This window comes from Dipodomys merriami, unplaced genomic scaffold (assembly GCF_024711535.1).
Source record: "Dipodomys merriami isolate MVZ:Mamm:240054 unplaced genomic scaffold, mDipMer1.0.p SCAF_123, whole genome shotgun sequence".
In the NCBI taxonomy this organism is placed as follows: Eukaryota; Metazoa; Chordata; class Mammalia; order Rodentia; family Heteromyidae; genus Dipodomys; species Dipodomys merriami.
In genome coordinates, this window is record NW_027202527.1 from 2,308,068 (window position 1) to 2,324,223 (window position 16,156).

The 16,156-nt window shown below is 35.7% G+C and overlaps 1 protein-coding gene across 1 annotated transcript; it reads left to right on the forward strand.

Moving 5' to 3' along the window:
• The first annotated feature begins 1,444 nt into the window (after positions 1 to 1,444).
• Positions 1,445 to 13,890, forward strand: LOC138823796 (RNA-binding motif protein, X chromosome-like). The gene is made up of 8 exons (XM_070017354.1): positions 1,445 to 1,550; positions 1,901 to 2,007; positions 5,373 to 5,547; positions 7,422 to 7,571; positions 12,244 to 12,358; positions 13,098 to 13,214; positions 13,291 to 13,367; positions 13,664 to 13,890. Exons 1-8 carry the CDS (start codon positions 1,445 to 1,447, stop codon positions 13,888 to 13,890), a joined length of 1,074 nt encoding a protein of 357 aa, XP_069873455.1.
• Positions 13,891 to 16,156: the final 2,266 nt, after the last annotated feature.

The window sequence follows — 16,156 nt, forward strand, 5'->3', positions numbered from 1 at the left end:
ATTCTGCCATCAATACTTGTACCAGAACAAACAACGACCAACAGCAAATTAAAAATAAAACAAAAAGCAAAATAAATGAACATGGGTGAAATTATTATAGTCATCGAGTGAAGGAGAATATTGGGAATTCAACCATCAGGCCATGGTAAAACAAACAAGCTTTGGATAGTGTAATTTTGTGAGTGCTGTTTATTTAGGTGGAAACAAATGAGAAGACAATGTCATATTTGGGAGGGGGGACTTTTAAAATGTTTGTAATAAGTAATCTTTTTTCCTTAAGGTTTGGCGAAACTGAAACAAATAGCAATAAATAATTACGATAATTCACAATGACTTTTTTTTACTGTTGCATTCCATCAGCATGGATGCAACACTCCAAAATTACTTATTCGTTCACCCCTTTCGCGTTTTGACCCTGCCAACTTCCGCCTGACCTCCTCTTACATCCGGAACCCACATCCCTCCATCTTGCTCGCGCCTTGACTCGGGAGGTGAGCAAGCGTGTCGTGCCGTCAGGACACAGTACTCTGGAAAGAAGGTTAGGAATATGGAAACTTCAACACTGACGTGACTTGTGAGCGTCTGCAGATATTGTCGGAAGCGGAATCAGCTCTCCTGAAGATAAAATAGCGGTAGCGCAGAAGTGTTTTTTACCTCAGGTTTTATCGGACGTCGCCAAACATCCTTTCCTCAAACGACACATTTATGCACATGTACGCTAGGTGTGCGTGTGCGTGCGTGTGCGTGCGTGTGTGTGTGTGTGTGTGTGTGAAAATGTTGTTGTGTGCACCAGAGGGAGCTTGGTTTCGTATTGCTGGAAAGACGTCCGTCCGCTCCCTTGAAAAGGAAGGTGGCGGCCGTAAGTTTGTTCCTCAGAGGGGGATGGGCTTAAACTCTGTGGGGTCCGGGAGGAAGAACTGCAGAAAAACCTCTTTTGTTGGGGGGAGAAAACACAATTTCCATTTAATTCTTTGTCCTCCTCTGTGCCAGTTGGGCTTTGTGTGACTTTTCTTCCTTAGCGCAAAGTTTCTCGCTGGCGAAAGCTCCGGACACCATTTTGATTCACGCGGATGTGTCTATTTCTCGGTTTCCTTCCAGTTTTAGTACCTACAGTCTGGATTAGAAAAGGAAGGCAGGATAGTCAAACGCTGAATCTAAAACCTGGCACTGCTGACCTGTTAGCAGCAAACTCGCCCACCTCACAGAAAAGCGAGAAAATTTGGACGTTTTAAACTTTGTCAGTTAATTTAGTCATTCGATACCTAAGAGGGCGAGAAAGACCTTCACTGTTTACCTCAGCGCAGATAAAGGCGGAATTCTCTTGTGCATAACGCACTCTTCTGGGCACGTTTAAAATGTAAGGACTCACTTGTCAGGATTTTTTATTTGAGTGTTAAGTGTATGGAAAACCTTAGATTTTATTTTTGCCACCTACAGCAATAGGATGGAGTCTAATCAGCCTAGAAAACTGTTTGTAGGAGGCCTTCGTGAAGAGACCACTGAAAAGGACCTTGAAGAGATCTTTTGTGAGTTTGGACACTTAGAAAAAGGTAATTCTTAATCTCTTATCTTTGGGAGTGGTAAACTAAAAAATTCTTCTTCTTCAGACTTGCATAATAAAGACAAAATTATAAGATGCATATTAAAACATATTAAAACACTGAGTATCAAATGATGAATCTGTTGTGGAAGTAGGGCATGACATATTATGGGCTTAGTTTAAAACTTTTTGTTGATGATATTGAAAATACTAGACAAAATTTAAAATGTAAAGCTTTGTGATTTTAAGAAAAATTTTAAATGCTATACATTATTCCCATTATAATGTATTTTTTAAAAATGTGCATAAACTTTTAATCTTTTTCCTTATGTAATTTAAAATGGTTTCTATATATTTCAGTTCTTTTGCTGAAGCATAGACAAACCAAGATATCTAGATGCTTTGCTTTTATTATTTTTGAAAGACCTGCACATGCTCAGTGGGCAGCCAAGGAGATGAATGGAAAAGTAAGCATTTTTAATAACAGCCTGGTGTTTTGTTTCTTTTTCTGCATTTTTAAGGTGTTATGATGCCAGTTTGAATTACTGATATTTTGTGTTATAATATACTCACAAATTGGTATGAGCCTTTTACCTATAATTGATGCTTAAAACCCTATGCATTTAGGAATCTGGGATCCTCCGACTATTTTGTTAGACAAGTAAGCAAACAAAACCATGACACCCTTTACATCAGTTAGCCAAAAAAAGCCAGATGTGATATAAGATTTGGAGCACTAGCCTAGAGAAAATGTTTAGCAAGCTCCTAGAAGTTCTGAGTTCAAGTTCTAGTACCAGCAGAGACTAAAATATACTAAATAGAATTAGATGGAAACAACTTACTAAGTAGATGAATTCAACAACTTTTATGGTACTATTCCAATATCACTTTGGATAGGATGTTAGCTTTCAAACAACTAAAAATTGCAAGGCATTAGGGGTTCATTCCTATAATACAAGCCACTAAAATGGCTGCAGTTTGGAGGCTTGTAGCTTTAAGTACCTGATATTCCATCTCAAAATAACCAGAAGAGTCCTAGTGCTAGAGGTGTGGCTCACGTGGTAAAAGTCAAGTCAGTGAGCCTAGAGTCTTTAAATGTAAGCCTACCGGATAATGAACTACAGCTTCTTTTCCAAAAGAGGAAAAGAGAAGAGAAAAACAATGAAGTAATAAAATATACTATAAGTTATAGGAGGACTTCTGAGGATCTTCTTAACCCTTTTGGTGCCTTCTGGTTACAATTCAAGAATTATGCCGATTAAACAGATATTCTACATCTTTTAAAATGGTTTTCATCATTACTATAAAGATAATGTACTGAGGGTTTAGAGGTAACACAAATAATGTTTCCTTCTAGACTATGTCAACCCTAGTCTACTTTTAGCATCATACCTCCAGCTTCTTCCTTTTTGTTGAGCTAAAAATACTGCTCATTTGCCTGGCCAGCATAACTTACAAATTTCTCACTTACATTGCCACCTAGTTGGTGTGCATAATCCAGAGTGGCTGGATTATGCAGAGCATCCAGGATGTATTTCTATAAAATACAATCACTAAAAGCCACATAGATAGGTACACATAGTTACTGTTAGAAAATTTCTAAGATAGATTTGAGCCAGGTTTAAATTCAGTTCTTGTGAGACAGTAACTAATGTTATGGTCAAATTGATGAATTCATTCTCTCCTGCAGGTTTGCATTCATCATGCAGGGTGATATTAGTAAAATCACTTTCTTGATTAGTCATTTTAGAGTAGTGATTACTGAGCCCTTATTTTATCCTGAGGACAGTATGTAGAATCTTAAATTTTAGAGATAGTGTTTGTTTTAGGTGCCAGTATCATGACTTGAACTCAGGTCCCCAAGCTCTTCCTCTATTTTTCCTTCACACAGTTGCTCAGTTTGAACTATGAAGTCAGTCCTAAATTTTTGCTAGAGATAGAGTCATGTGGATATTGCTGCCAAAGTTGGCTTTAAATCACTATTCTAAGATCTGCAGTCTCCTATTTAACCAAGAGCACATATGTAAGGCACCAACAGTTGGTTATTTCATTGTTATAAACTTTTGACTTGGTTAATATTGCAGTCATTTTCTGTTCTTGGATACTTTACTTTCATTTTTCTTCTTAAATTATTCTGACATCTTTTTTTTTGGTCAGTTGTGGGCCTTGAACTCTGGGCTTGGGTGCTGTCCCTGCGCTCTTCAGCTCAAGGTGAGCACTCTACTGCATCAGTCACAGCACCACTTCTGATTTTCTAGTGGCTTATTGAGAAAAGAGTCTCACAGCCTTTCCTGCCCAGGCTGTCTTTGAACTGTGATTCTCAGATCTAAGCCTCTTGAGTAGATAGGATTAGAGGGTTGAGCCACAGGGGTGGCAATTCTGAAACCTTTGGCAGTGCACATATTTTTTTAATCTCTGCCTGATAAACCACCCTATAGTTAACCCTTGCTCTTTGTCCTTTCAAGATATTACTTTATGTATCTGACTTAGAAGAATTAATTCTTTTTAAAATGTTTATGTATTTTGTATATATATGTATATCTACTTGCATATATACACATATATATACATACATATATATACATATATACATACATACATATATATATATATTTATTTATATAAAGTCTCAGGACTTGAATTCAGGGCCTGGGCATTGTCCCTATATCTGCTTTTGCTCAAGGCTAGCACTCTACCACTGAGCCACAGTACCACATGGAGCATTTACTGTGTATGTGGTATTGAGGAATTGAACCCAGAGTTTCATGCATGCTAGGCAAGCACTGTATCACTGAGCCACATTCTTAGTCCTATTTCCTAAATATTTTATTCTCTCATTCTCTTCTGCATTCATGCTTACTGTAATATACTTAACTTTTCAGTTGTCTTCAATAATTTTAATTTCTTTTCTTAATGTATTTAGTACATGGTTGGAAAACATTTTCTTCAGTGTTTCTCCTGTACATAAGGAAATTCAGAAGAAGCTAATGTTGGCATTTGGTTCCTGGTTTGACTAACCATATTGAAAATATTGATATTTGAAGACTAATTATTACCAAATATTTTCTCTGCTTAAATTTTCAGGAAAAGAACAGTAAACCATCTCTGCAAACTAAAATTTTAATCTTTTTTCCAGCTAATATTTGTTTTTGTTTTATGTAGGTCATGAGGTTTGAACTCTGGGCCTGGGTGCTATCCCTCAGCTTTTCTTCAGCTCATGGCGAGCTCTCTACCAATTGAGCCACAGTGCCACTTCTCACAGACTTACTTGCCCAGGCTGGCTTTTTACACAATAATCAGATCTCAGCCTCTTGAATAGCTAGGATAACAGGCTTGAGCCACTGGTGTCCAGCTTACCTAATATTTTAATCAGTTCTTATCATGGGTTACACCTTAAAACAGTGGTAGAAATCATGGTTCTGAATGAGAACAGGTATTTTAGGTATTCTTACCTAGGGTGAAGGAGAATACACACTTCCCCTAGAAGGAAGACACTTGTTAATTTAAAATATTGACTTAATAGTTTATTACATTGTCATAGACATAAAATTTATATTTATTTATTTATTTATTGGATCCAGTCGTGGGCTTGAACTCTGGGCCTGGGCACTGTCCCTCAGCTCTTCAGCTCAAGGCTAGCACTCTACCACTTGAGCCACAGCGCCACTTCCATTTTGTTTTTTTTTTTTCTGCTTATGTGGTGCTAAGGAATCGAACCCAGGGCCTCATGCATACAAGGCAAGCGCTCTACCACTGAGTCACCTTCTCAGCCCCTAGACAAAATTTAAAGCAAATGAGATACCATTATTGATAAAATTCTTTATCTCTTCAGTGTTTAGATGGAAAAGAAATTAAAGTAGAGCCAACAGGAAAACCCTCTTATAACCATCATGATCAAGAGAAACAACCACCTTTTTCAAGAAATAAAGTGACCCAAAGAAGACCAAGCTTTGGAGGAGGAGGAAGTAGTAGAGCAAGAGTCTACTCTTCATGTAAAGGACCCATTGGTAATGTTTTAAAATATTAACATGTAAATTTAGGATTGAAAACTAGGAAGTTTGTATCAGTACAGTTGTTTGTCATTTATTTCCTTATCAGCAAAACATTAAATTTTCTGCTAGTAAAATGTTTGTTCTAAGCATTTTAATAGTATTTTAAGAATTCCTATTGTTACAAAATGTTTTTAAATTCATAATTACCTTGCAGGAAAATAGCACAGGTGGTACAGTAAAATAAACTTTAACAGGAGTTCTAAGTGCCTTTACGCATTCAACAAACTTTGCATTTTAAAGTCATTCAGAATGCCCCTAATCATCCAGCATAATTTGTTACATTGAGAATTAGTTATGTAATATATTTGTTTTTGTTAAAAATTATGTAAATCTGCTCTTTTGTTAGTTGGACTAGACGTTAAGCCACATTGTAAAGAATGTATTTACTTTTTGAATTAACTATAACTTTAGTTTCTCAAATGTGTCTTTGCTGCTGGGACAGAATTGAAACTCATGATAGATGTCTGTCTTGTGTTATGTGAAGAGAAAAGAATGAGCCATAAAAATACTATTTTCAGAAATATTTTTTTCTCTCACTAGGAAAAGGGAATCCTTACAATTTAACTCCTAAAATGTTTGGCCTAAAAGTTAAATTATAAAGCATGTTTTGAACACTTTATTTTTACCTATGAAAATGTGAAGTATATAGCTATTAGTTTTGATAAGATGTTATTTACTGCTGATAACATTCTAAAGTATAATTGCATTGTTTATTCCAAGTTGAAATACATAGATTTAGATCTTTTCAGTAAATTGATCTTGAGAATCAGAGTTAATGTCAAATTTAATTTGAGGATCAAATGTGTTTATACATTTTCTTCTTTTAACTTATTTATTCATGATGTTTTTGGTCGGTCGTGGGGCTTGAACTCTGGGCCTGAGCGCTGCTCCTCAGCAGTTCAGCTCAAGGCAAGTGGTCTACCACTTGTGCTACAATGCCACTTGGGTTTTCTGGTGGTTTACTGGAGGTAAGAGTTTCATGGACTTTCCTGCCCGGGCTTGCTTTGAACTGGGATCCTCAGATCTCAGCCTCCTAAGTAGCTGGGATTGCAGGCGTGCGCCACTGGCGCCCAGCGAGTATACATTTTTTTCTTTTTAATGAATTTTACCCAGCCCTCCCATACGTACACATTATTTCCAGGTAGAATTGGCCTGTGATAATAGAGTGATTTTATCAATTTAAGATGTTTATTGTGTATACCACCATCCCTTTATAGTACATTCTTTCTATGCATCATTTTTTTGTACACATTATTTATTTGTGTTATATGATATTTGGATTTATATCAGCAATGTGATTGGAAAAAGTTTTTGCACACCAGACTTAGTAAACATGCATTAATATTCCTTGTAATAATTTAACATTGTTTTTTCATCCTCCCTGCTTTTAAACATACTCAGTGTGACAAAGTTTTGTTCCTTTAATCTCCAGTTCTCTTCACGTGTCTTTAAATGTGTCTTGAGGCCTTAACATTTTTTTCTTCTGAACTCTTATTTGGACTTTCATCAGTATGATATTTTCATGACTTGTACTTGCATAATAGAAGGTAATCATAGCCAATGAGATAATGCATCAGGTACCAAGTTCCAGTTCCAGTCTTGAAAGTTAGGAAAAAAGAAAGTTAGAAAAGAACAGGTAATTATCAATTTTATGAGTTTGAAGAAGTTTTATTCCTCAAGACTACATAATACAGGTAATTATCAATTTTATGAGTTTGAAGAAGTTTTATTCCTCAAGACTACATAATAGTTTTAATACTTAGAGATAGAAATTAAGCAATGGAAGTTAAAAGACTGGTTACTTAACTAGGATTTTGTTTTCATCACAGATGATGGCAGATCTGGTTTTAATTTCAACATGAGTTCTTCTAGGCGACACTTACCAGGAAAAAGATGTTCATGTTTCAAAAGTGGTGGTCCTCCTCCTAGAAGATCTGATCGTTCTGCTGAAGTGCAAAGCAGTTGTAAAATGCGAGAAGGTATGTACTGCATGCCTAGTAAAAGATAGTTTCTTGTGAATGAATGTAGAATCTTACTAATGAGGTAAAGCTCTGTTGAAGGAGATCCTTTAAGTTTAAGAAACAAGACAGGTGGTGAGAATGGCTTGGCGATCATGATGAAGCCATTAGTTTTGCTTTCCTTGTCAGGTAATATTTGAGCTTCATGACATGTAAATACTTAATGATTGTAGATTTAAAACTATTGTAAGGTCAGTACTTCAGGTTATTGGTGTAGTATTCAATTAGCTACTATCGTGATATGTGTATTGATTTCAGTTCTCTTGCTCTAGAATTTCTCAGTAATTTTCTGTCAGAATTCTTTGATAAAGAAATAGAGCTGTGGTGATAATTATGTTTCCCTTTAATAGGATATATGAGATTTCTATAGGACAGGTTTTTTGGTTTTTGGTTTTTGGTTTTGTCGGTCGTGAGGCTTGAACTCTGGGCCTGGGCGCTGTCCCTCAGCTCTTCAGCTCAAGGCGAGCGCTCTACCACTTGAGCTACAGCGCCACTTCCAGTTTTTTGGTGGTTTATTGGAGATAGGAGTCTCACGGTCTCTCCTGCTGGGCTGGCTTTGAACCACGATCCTCAGATCTCAGCCTCCTGAGTAGCGAGGATTACAGGCGTGAGCCACCAGCACCCAGCTTGTAGGACAGTTTTATTGTATCCCTGCTTCCTACTCTCTAATTTTCTGCCATAAGTGAAACTTTTTATTGGAATCATAACAGTACTTAATTAAAATGGTTTTAAAAACAAAAAATGATAGGTAACGTAACCTAAAAATGAATTCTTCATCTTAAAGCCCCATTAACTATCTTTCTGTATGTCCATGTAAGATTTACAACTTTGTTTGTAAGATGATAGTGATACCTAACATGTGATTCATTGATTTTGTTTCTGTAAAACTAGTGAGGCAGATGAAAATATAGAAGATCTGTGTTATATACCCCAGAATTCGATCATTGAAGGGAATAGATAATAAGAACAAATGACACAGTGGAATCTTAATGTGAAACATGACTTGTCATTAACAGAAACAAATCACTTTATGCACAGATGGTATTTAAAATGAAATTAAAGAACATGAAAGGTAGATGTTTGAAGTGGTAAGACATTTTAGTTGCCTTTAAATCTCCAAAAGCAATGTCTTTTCTCATAGGAAGCAATAAATCACCAAGATGATACACTTGAAGTCTCAAAACATGACTGATGGATATTTTGAAATACTTGAGGACAGGATTCAAAGAAAGCCTAAAATTAAAATGATGAGTTTTAGGAATGCAGATTGAGCAGAAGAAATAAAATTATATATAAATAGTTACTATTAAAAACTTAAAAGATAGCTAAATTTGGCAGTCATAAATTTAAGTTTCAGAATTTTAGTTCTTCAGTAACTAATGGTGTTTGACTTCTGAAATGGTAGAAAGACACATTACTGTCAATTTTACATTTTCTTTGTAGAATGTATTAACAACTAACTTATTCCTATTACGTGATAAAACCTTATGCCCATTAAATGATTAATCACTGATTTAAATAGCTTACTTCTAGGAATCAGGAATGTGAGTTAGCATATGAAGACATAGTATGTATATTATACTTAAAATATATATTATAAAACTACATACTTAGGTCTGATTTACAAAGCATTATTATATATTATAAATAGTATAAACACATTTATATACTGATTATATATGTATATATCAATGAAATTTCAAATAATATTGACAAAATCTAGTAGGAAACTGTATAAGCATAAAATAGGATTATCTGGCTGGATGCTTCTTGTCTCAGGAGGCTGAGATCTGAAGATCACAGTTCAAAGTTGGCCCCTGCAAGAAAAGTTGGTAAGCCTCTTATCTCTAGGAAACCACCTGAAAATGGGAAGTGGTGCTGTGGCTCCATTTGTAGTGCACTTTCCTTGAGCTGAAAAGCTGAGGGACAGTGCCCAGGCCCAGAGTTCAGGCCCCACGACTGATTAAAAAGAAAGATTTTCTTACTCCAAAGAACTGAGCACAACTTATTTAAATGTAGAGGATTTTGCATGAAAACTAATGAAGAATTTTATTTTATTGGGAAAATAGGTAAATTCTTTTCCTAAGCTAAGATGAGAAGTGAAGAGTTTACATTTTAACTTACATAGAAATAAAGTCAGTAAACAGTCTGGAAGTCTTTCATTATTGCTTTTTGCTCTTATACTTTCCATTACATATCATCTAGAAAAAGCAAGAAGAATGGAAAAGAAAATACAAATTTCTCAATCATTTCAAAATTTTAAGAACTATTCAAACAGGAGCTTTTGGCAAGTTTTTTTTTTATTTTTCATTGTAAAGATACTATACAGAGGGTTACAGTTACATGAGCAAGGTAATGAGTACACTTCATATTGAGCATTGTTACCCCCCCCCATTGTTTACCCCCTACCATCCCTTCCTTCCCTACCTTCCCTGAGGTCCTTTTTTTCTAAATTGTGATTAAGTGATTACATAATTTCCCAAAGTTCACAGTAATGTGGAATAATGATGCTCATTTAAAGTCACAAGTTCATTATAACTTTCCTGGAGCAAATTGTCTATCACGGTCTATAACATATAACGGTGTACACATACACCATACATGTGATCAACAGCATAGGGATATTTAGTAGTGGTTTGACCAGATGAGTGGGAGTTCTTTGTTTCTTAAGTCCTGTTAATTTTGTCGTATCACCTAACATTTTGGATTTAGCATCCACTTATCAGGGAGACCATGTACCGTTTGTCTCTTTGTCTCTTGCTCAACATGATTCTTTCTAGCTCCATCCATTTCCCTGCAAATGCCATTATTTCGTCATTTCTAATGACTGCATAATATTCCATTGTGTATAGATACCACAATTTTTGGATCCATTCATCTCTGGTGGGGCATCTGGGTTGTTTCCATATCGTAGCTATTGTGAACAGTGCTGCAATAAACATGGAGGTGCACTTGTCCTTGTATATTGGTTCCTGTTGTTCAAGGTAGATGCCTAGAAGAGGTATGACTGGGTCATAAGGGAGGTCAATCTTTAGCTTTCTAAGGACCCTCCAGACTGCTTTCCAAAGCGGTTGTATAAGTGTACTTTTCCACCAACAGTGTAATAGGGTTCCTCTTTCTCCACATCCCCTCCAGCATTTGTCGTTGGCTGATTTGAGGATGTGGACATTCTGACTGGGGTAAGGTGGTATCTCAGGGTTGTCTTTATTTGCATTTCCTTCACCACCAGGGATGATGAATATTTCCTCATGTGTTTCTTTGCCATTTTTATTTCTTCATCTGAGAGGTCCCTCTTTAGTTCCCTTGCCCCTTTAGTAATTGATTTGTTAGGTTTGGGAGGGATTCGTTTCTTGAGTTCCCTGTATATACTGGATGTTAACCCCTTGTCTGATATATTGCTGGTAAAAATTTTTTCCCAATTAGTTGGTTGTCTTTCTAGCTTGGATTCGATAGATTTATCTGTGCAGAAGCTTTTTATTTTAAGGTAGTCCCATTTGTCGAGTCTCTCTCCAATTTGTTGTGACCCTGGGACTCTGTTCAGGAAGTTCCTTCCTGTGCCTGTTAGTTCAAGTGTCTCTCCTACTCTGTCCTGCAGTAGTTTCAGAGATTCAGGTTTAATGTTAAGGTCTTTAATCCAGTTTGAGTTGATGTTGGTGCATGGTGATAGGCTGGGGTCCACTTTTAGTTTTCTGCATGTGGCCACCCCGTTTTCCCAGCACCAGTGGTTTCAGGCAAGTTTTAGAAAGAAAAAAGTTATAAATGAGCAACAGCATACAGAATGCTTTGTGGTCTTGAAGGGGTTGTTTTAACAGATGTTGGAAAAACAGCAGAGATAAGTTTTAAAGGAAAAGAAAAGAAAATGTAAAGTAAAATGTAAAGTTTAAATTTTAATTTAAAGAAAGTCAAATAGCAACAGAAATAAATTGTTTACCTAGAAGGTGTTCAGTATTGTTCTAATACAACTTCATCTTTAGAAAATATTCCCTATAGCACAAAGGTTTGCTCTAAGGTTTTTTTTTAAATTTTATAATAGTGTGCAAGAAACTACACTTTGAAATTTGAACTTTGATTTTATTTTTCTGGACCAAGGTATATTACTATGGTACTGATGCTTGGATTATTGGAATGTAACCACCCTTTGAATCAAGAACCTCCTCTACATTTGTTAAGGACTGTGTTATAATAATAAGTCATTCAAATGTATTCTACCAAATACTTGGCAATTTAAGCCAGCAAAAGAACTCTAAGCATATAGTGAGACTTTAAATCATACTTTGAAAGATAGGTGACAGTTTAGATAAGAACATGGATAAACTTGTTTTTTTTGAGGAACTAGCAAAAGATTATAACCAGAATGGTAATAACATTTGAGTATTAACAGAATTTCAGCTGAAGTGGAACTGCATTCTTCATTGCATATGAAGAATGTGTTGCTTTGGAAAAAGTGAAGTTCAGTTACATCTCTACTAAAGAAGGTGGGAGATACACATCTATACAAGGCACTTGGTTCATAAGCTATGGTTGGTGAAGTATATTTGTCATAGGATGAACCAAAGTTTTAATTTTTATTTTCTTTTAAACATCCTCAACTTGAAATTCTTCATGTAATCATTTTTAAATTTTTACATTAAAGGTTTGCCGCTGCATGGGGGAGATAATTATGAAGTTATGCTACAGAGAAACCCAGTCTCTTTCCAGAGAGATGACTACACATCATCTAGAGATGATAGTTATTCTCATGAAGATAGGTATATAAGATAACTAAAGAGTTGGCATTATTTGAGGTTGAATGGCCTAGAATGGCCACCTAGTTAAGCATTTACTTATCCTAATACGTGTTTTCATGCTAATGGAACCAAACACTACTTGAGTCTTTTTTTCTGAAGTACAGTTTTCACAAAATCTGGCTACATTAAAGCCTAAGTCAGTTACCATATTTTTCAATAGATGGATAAGATTCATTTGTGTGTATAGAATAATACATATCCAGTCATATGCCTTGGATTTTTCTACCATGAGGTGGATAATGATATATATATATATATATATATATATATATATATATATATATATATATATATGTGTGTGTGTATGTATATATATATATATATATATATATATATATATATATAATTTGTTTTCACTTCTCTTACTTGGGTAGAAATAGAATTGATAGGTCATAGGACAAATCTTTTTAAATATTGTGTAGTTGCCAATTTTACAGAGTGTATTTGTTCTATTTACATTCCTGCCAAGCATTCATTATCATCTCAAATTACAGGCTTTTTAACAGGCATGAATGAATGCATCTGAGTAATTCATATTTTATATGTTTTTAGTTGTATTCTGAATTGTTTCATATGTGCTTTGGTTTATCTGATATTTAGAAATGTCTAGTTCCTTTGGCCATTTTCACATTGGAATCTCTTTCTTGTTTATAAGAGTTTGTATTCTGGAAGTTAAAAGTTGTTTTTTAAATTCTTCAAGAGGAGACCACCTGAATTCTCAAGATATGTTGGATTTTGCTAGATTGCCTAGAGAATATGGATACCATAATTATGGTCATTACAGTTTACGAGATGATCGTACTTCCAGAAGCTATAGGTATTACATATTCTATTAAATATATTATTGAAATTGTTAATGCTTGCATTGATTTTTGGCTTTGTTTTAAATTTAGTGGTTGTGGTGGCTATGATGGGAGTCATGATAGACACTATCATTCCAGTGGAAGTTCATACATAGATGACCATTATGGTAAGAGTCCATCGCATCTACTATCACCTTCTAGTTGGTTTGAGAGTGTTTTCATTGTTTTAATCACTCCAATTTGAAAACTAAATAAGGTGTCTCACACGTTTTACATTAAGGAAAATGTTACAACATAATGTATATGAGTGTTCAGCACTCTGTGGCACAGAGATTATATGGACAGTTAGAATTTCAGTCAGCTTTCATCACATCAAATCTCAGTACTCCTAAGCATGTGGTACTTAAAAGTCATGATACAAAAACTGTTATAAATAGTATGCTCTTCATGTTTGATCTTCCAGGGAATTACCATAGTGTACCAACTACACCAGAATTCCCCAGGATTGATGATGGAAAAAAGCTCTATGTTGATGACTGCCATGCACAACATGAATATAGTAGAAGAGGTGAAAATTCTGCAAGCAGCCAAAGTGATACCTATTACCATGACCATGAATATGGTGGGAGGCGAGAAAGAGATCTTCTTTCTTCTAAGGAGTTGGGTTACCATTCCCCTCATGAGTCATAAAAGTAGCGCAGGGTGTAGAGTTTCAAGGGAGATTGGGAGAAACCTTGTAAGAGGAATTAAAAGTAACAATATTTTTTCAGTTGTGTACCAAATTTCATTTTCCAGCGGAATATAATAGTACTTTTCTGTGTTAACTGAATATTTCTGAAATGCTATTGTTTAGATAAGGAGCATATATTTGTGTTCACTTTAAAATTGGTATTTTTATCTAAACCCAGAGTGTTTGAATTTCATATTTATTGAAAAAGAGAAGTTATGCTTTGAGATTAACTGTCAAAATAGTTAAGAACTTAATTATTAAGAGTTATATGACGCTTACAATTCACGTAAGTCTGGCTGTGAATGTAATGTGTATGTGTGTGCTTTGTGTGTGTTTGTGTGTGTGTGTGTGTGTGTGTGTGTGTGTGTTTGTTTTTCTGGGCTTGAACACAGAGCCTGGCCACTGTCCCTGAGCCTTTATCTAGTCAAGGCAAGAATTGTGTTGGAAATTAGTCTTCTGGATTTTACCGCCCAGGCTGCCAGGCTGGCTTCACACTACTATTGAATAACAGAAGTTATTAGTATTACAGATATGAGCCACCAAGCCTGGCAAGTGCAGTGCTTCTGAATCCATGTTGTGTCTTCTAATCTTCACACCAGTTTTCCCCATCACATACCTACCTTCAAGTTAAATAGTTGAATTTTTACATAACATACATTGAATATGACTAATGACTGCATTTCCCACCTTTTTTTCTCCATTCATGTTCCCCCATTCCCTAAACATGTTTCTGCTTCCTGCTTTTCATTTTGTTAAACACTTCATCAGTTGTCTAGAGTCCACCTTTAGACTCCTACCCTAATGGTACAATGTTTTACTTGGTTTGTTTGTGTCAATAGGCACAAAACCCTGTATAAGTTACCTTTTCTGTTGGTGCTTTTATAAAATAAAACTATGCACATGAAGCGCCATCTCCTGTCTGAATTTATTACTAAGTTACACATACATGAGAAAAATTACTTAAAGAATAGTACCAGAATTTGAGTTTGAACTACTCAAGTAGAAAAAACTAAGTATGAAAGAGAGACAAGGGTAGAGAGGGAAAGGAAATGAAAAAGAGCTGTCTGACTATGATCAAAATACCTTATATTCATGTATGGAATATCATGAAATTTACTAGAATTGTTTTGGGGGAGGAATGAAAATAGATAGATATGCAGATGTGTTAAAAGTATGCTGTATACATGTGAGGGAATAAAACATAAAAAATCTAGAAGGGTTGGTAATTGCAAATAGAAAGTCCAAAGTTCATGGCTATCACTGTGGAACTAGAAAGGAAGGGAAGAATGGAGGAGCAATTTATGGTAAAGGACCAATGATAGGAAGAAAGGTAATTGAGCTATAGTGTGTGGAAAAGAAAGCACAAATCAGTTTTCTTTGTTCCACATTAGGTCACCTAACACTCTTTTGTCTTTCCCCCTACTAGATCTTCTACTAAAGATCAACCTAAAAGGACCTAGAGGATGAGGGCTGTTTTCAGTGATATTTTTGGACATTAGGACTTCAGAGTGCTGTCCCTCTTCCACCGGTAGTGTCCTGAAATTTTCTATAAGTAGTTTGCATTGGGTACTACAAAGTTCCTCTGTAGAATCCTGTAGGCACTGGATGAATATGACCAATGCTGGGAATGCTTGTCTTTTTTTTCTTCAATTCTGAGTAACTGAAGACAAAAAAGTCATCTCATTCTGCTATCCACTCTGGAGCTCTCTATTTCTTCTGTTGATTGTGGGGTTTGAACTCTGGGCCTGGGTTCTGTCCCGGAGCTCTTCAGCTCAAAGCCAGTCTTCCACCACATGAGCCACAGCACACCACTTCCATTTCTCTAGATTTTTTTAAAGTGGAGATTAGAGTCTCATGAACTTCCCTGTCTAGGCTAGCTTTGAACTGTGATCCTCAGATCCCTGCCCCCCTGAATATCTAGGATTACAGGCATAAACCACTGGCACCTGGCTCTCCAGAGGATCTTTACAAAGGGGTTGTCATCAGTATACAAGTCTAGGATACAAGAACAGATAGTGGTCATTGGACAATCAACTGGTTTTCAATTTTCCAGATAATGCTTTACCTGTTGAGCCAGAGTAATAAACTCTAGAAATATCAAACTTGGGAGTTTGGGTGAAGATGGACAACATTCATGGTATAAATGAGGGTACCACACATGGGCATGAAAAAGTTCACATTTCCTGTTTTCTTGTTTCCCAGTCTTTGAAATACCGCATAAATCCC

Coding starts and splice junctions, on each gene's coding strand:
- LOC138823796 (XM_070017354.1), top strand. CDS start 1,445: ATGGAGTCTAATCAGCCTAGAAAACTGTTTGTAGGAGGCCTTCGTGAA. Junction 12,359..13,097: donor AGTTATTCTCATGAAGATAG/GTATATAAGATA, acceptor AAATTCTTCAAG/AGGAGACCACCTGAATTCTC. Junction 13,215..13,290: donor CGTACTTCCAGAAGCTATAG/GTATTACATATT, acceptor TTTTAAATTTAG/TGGTTGTGGTGGCTATGATG.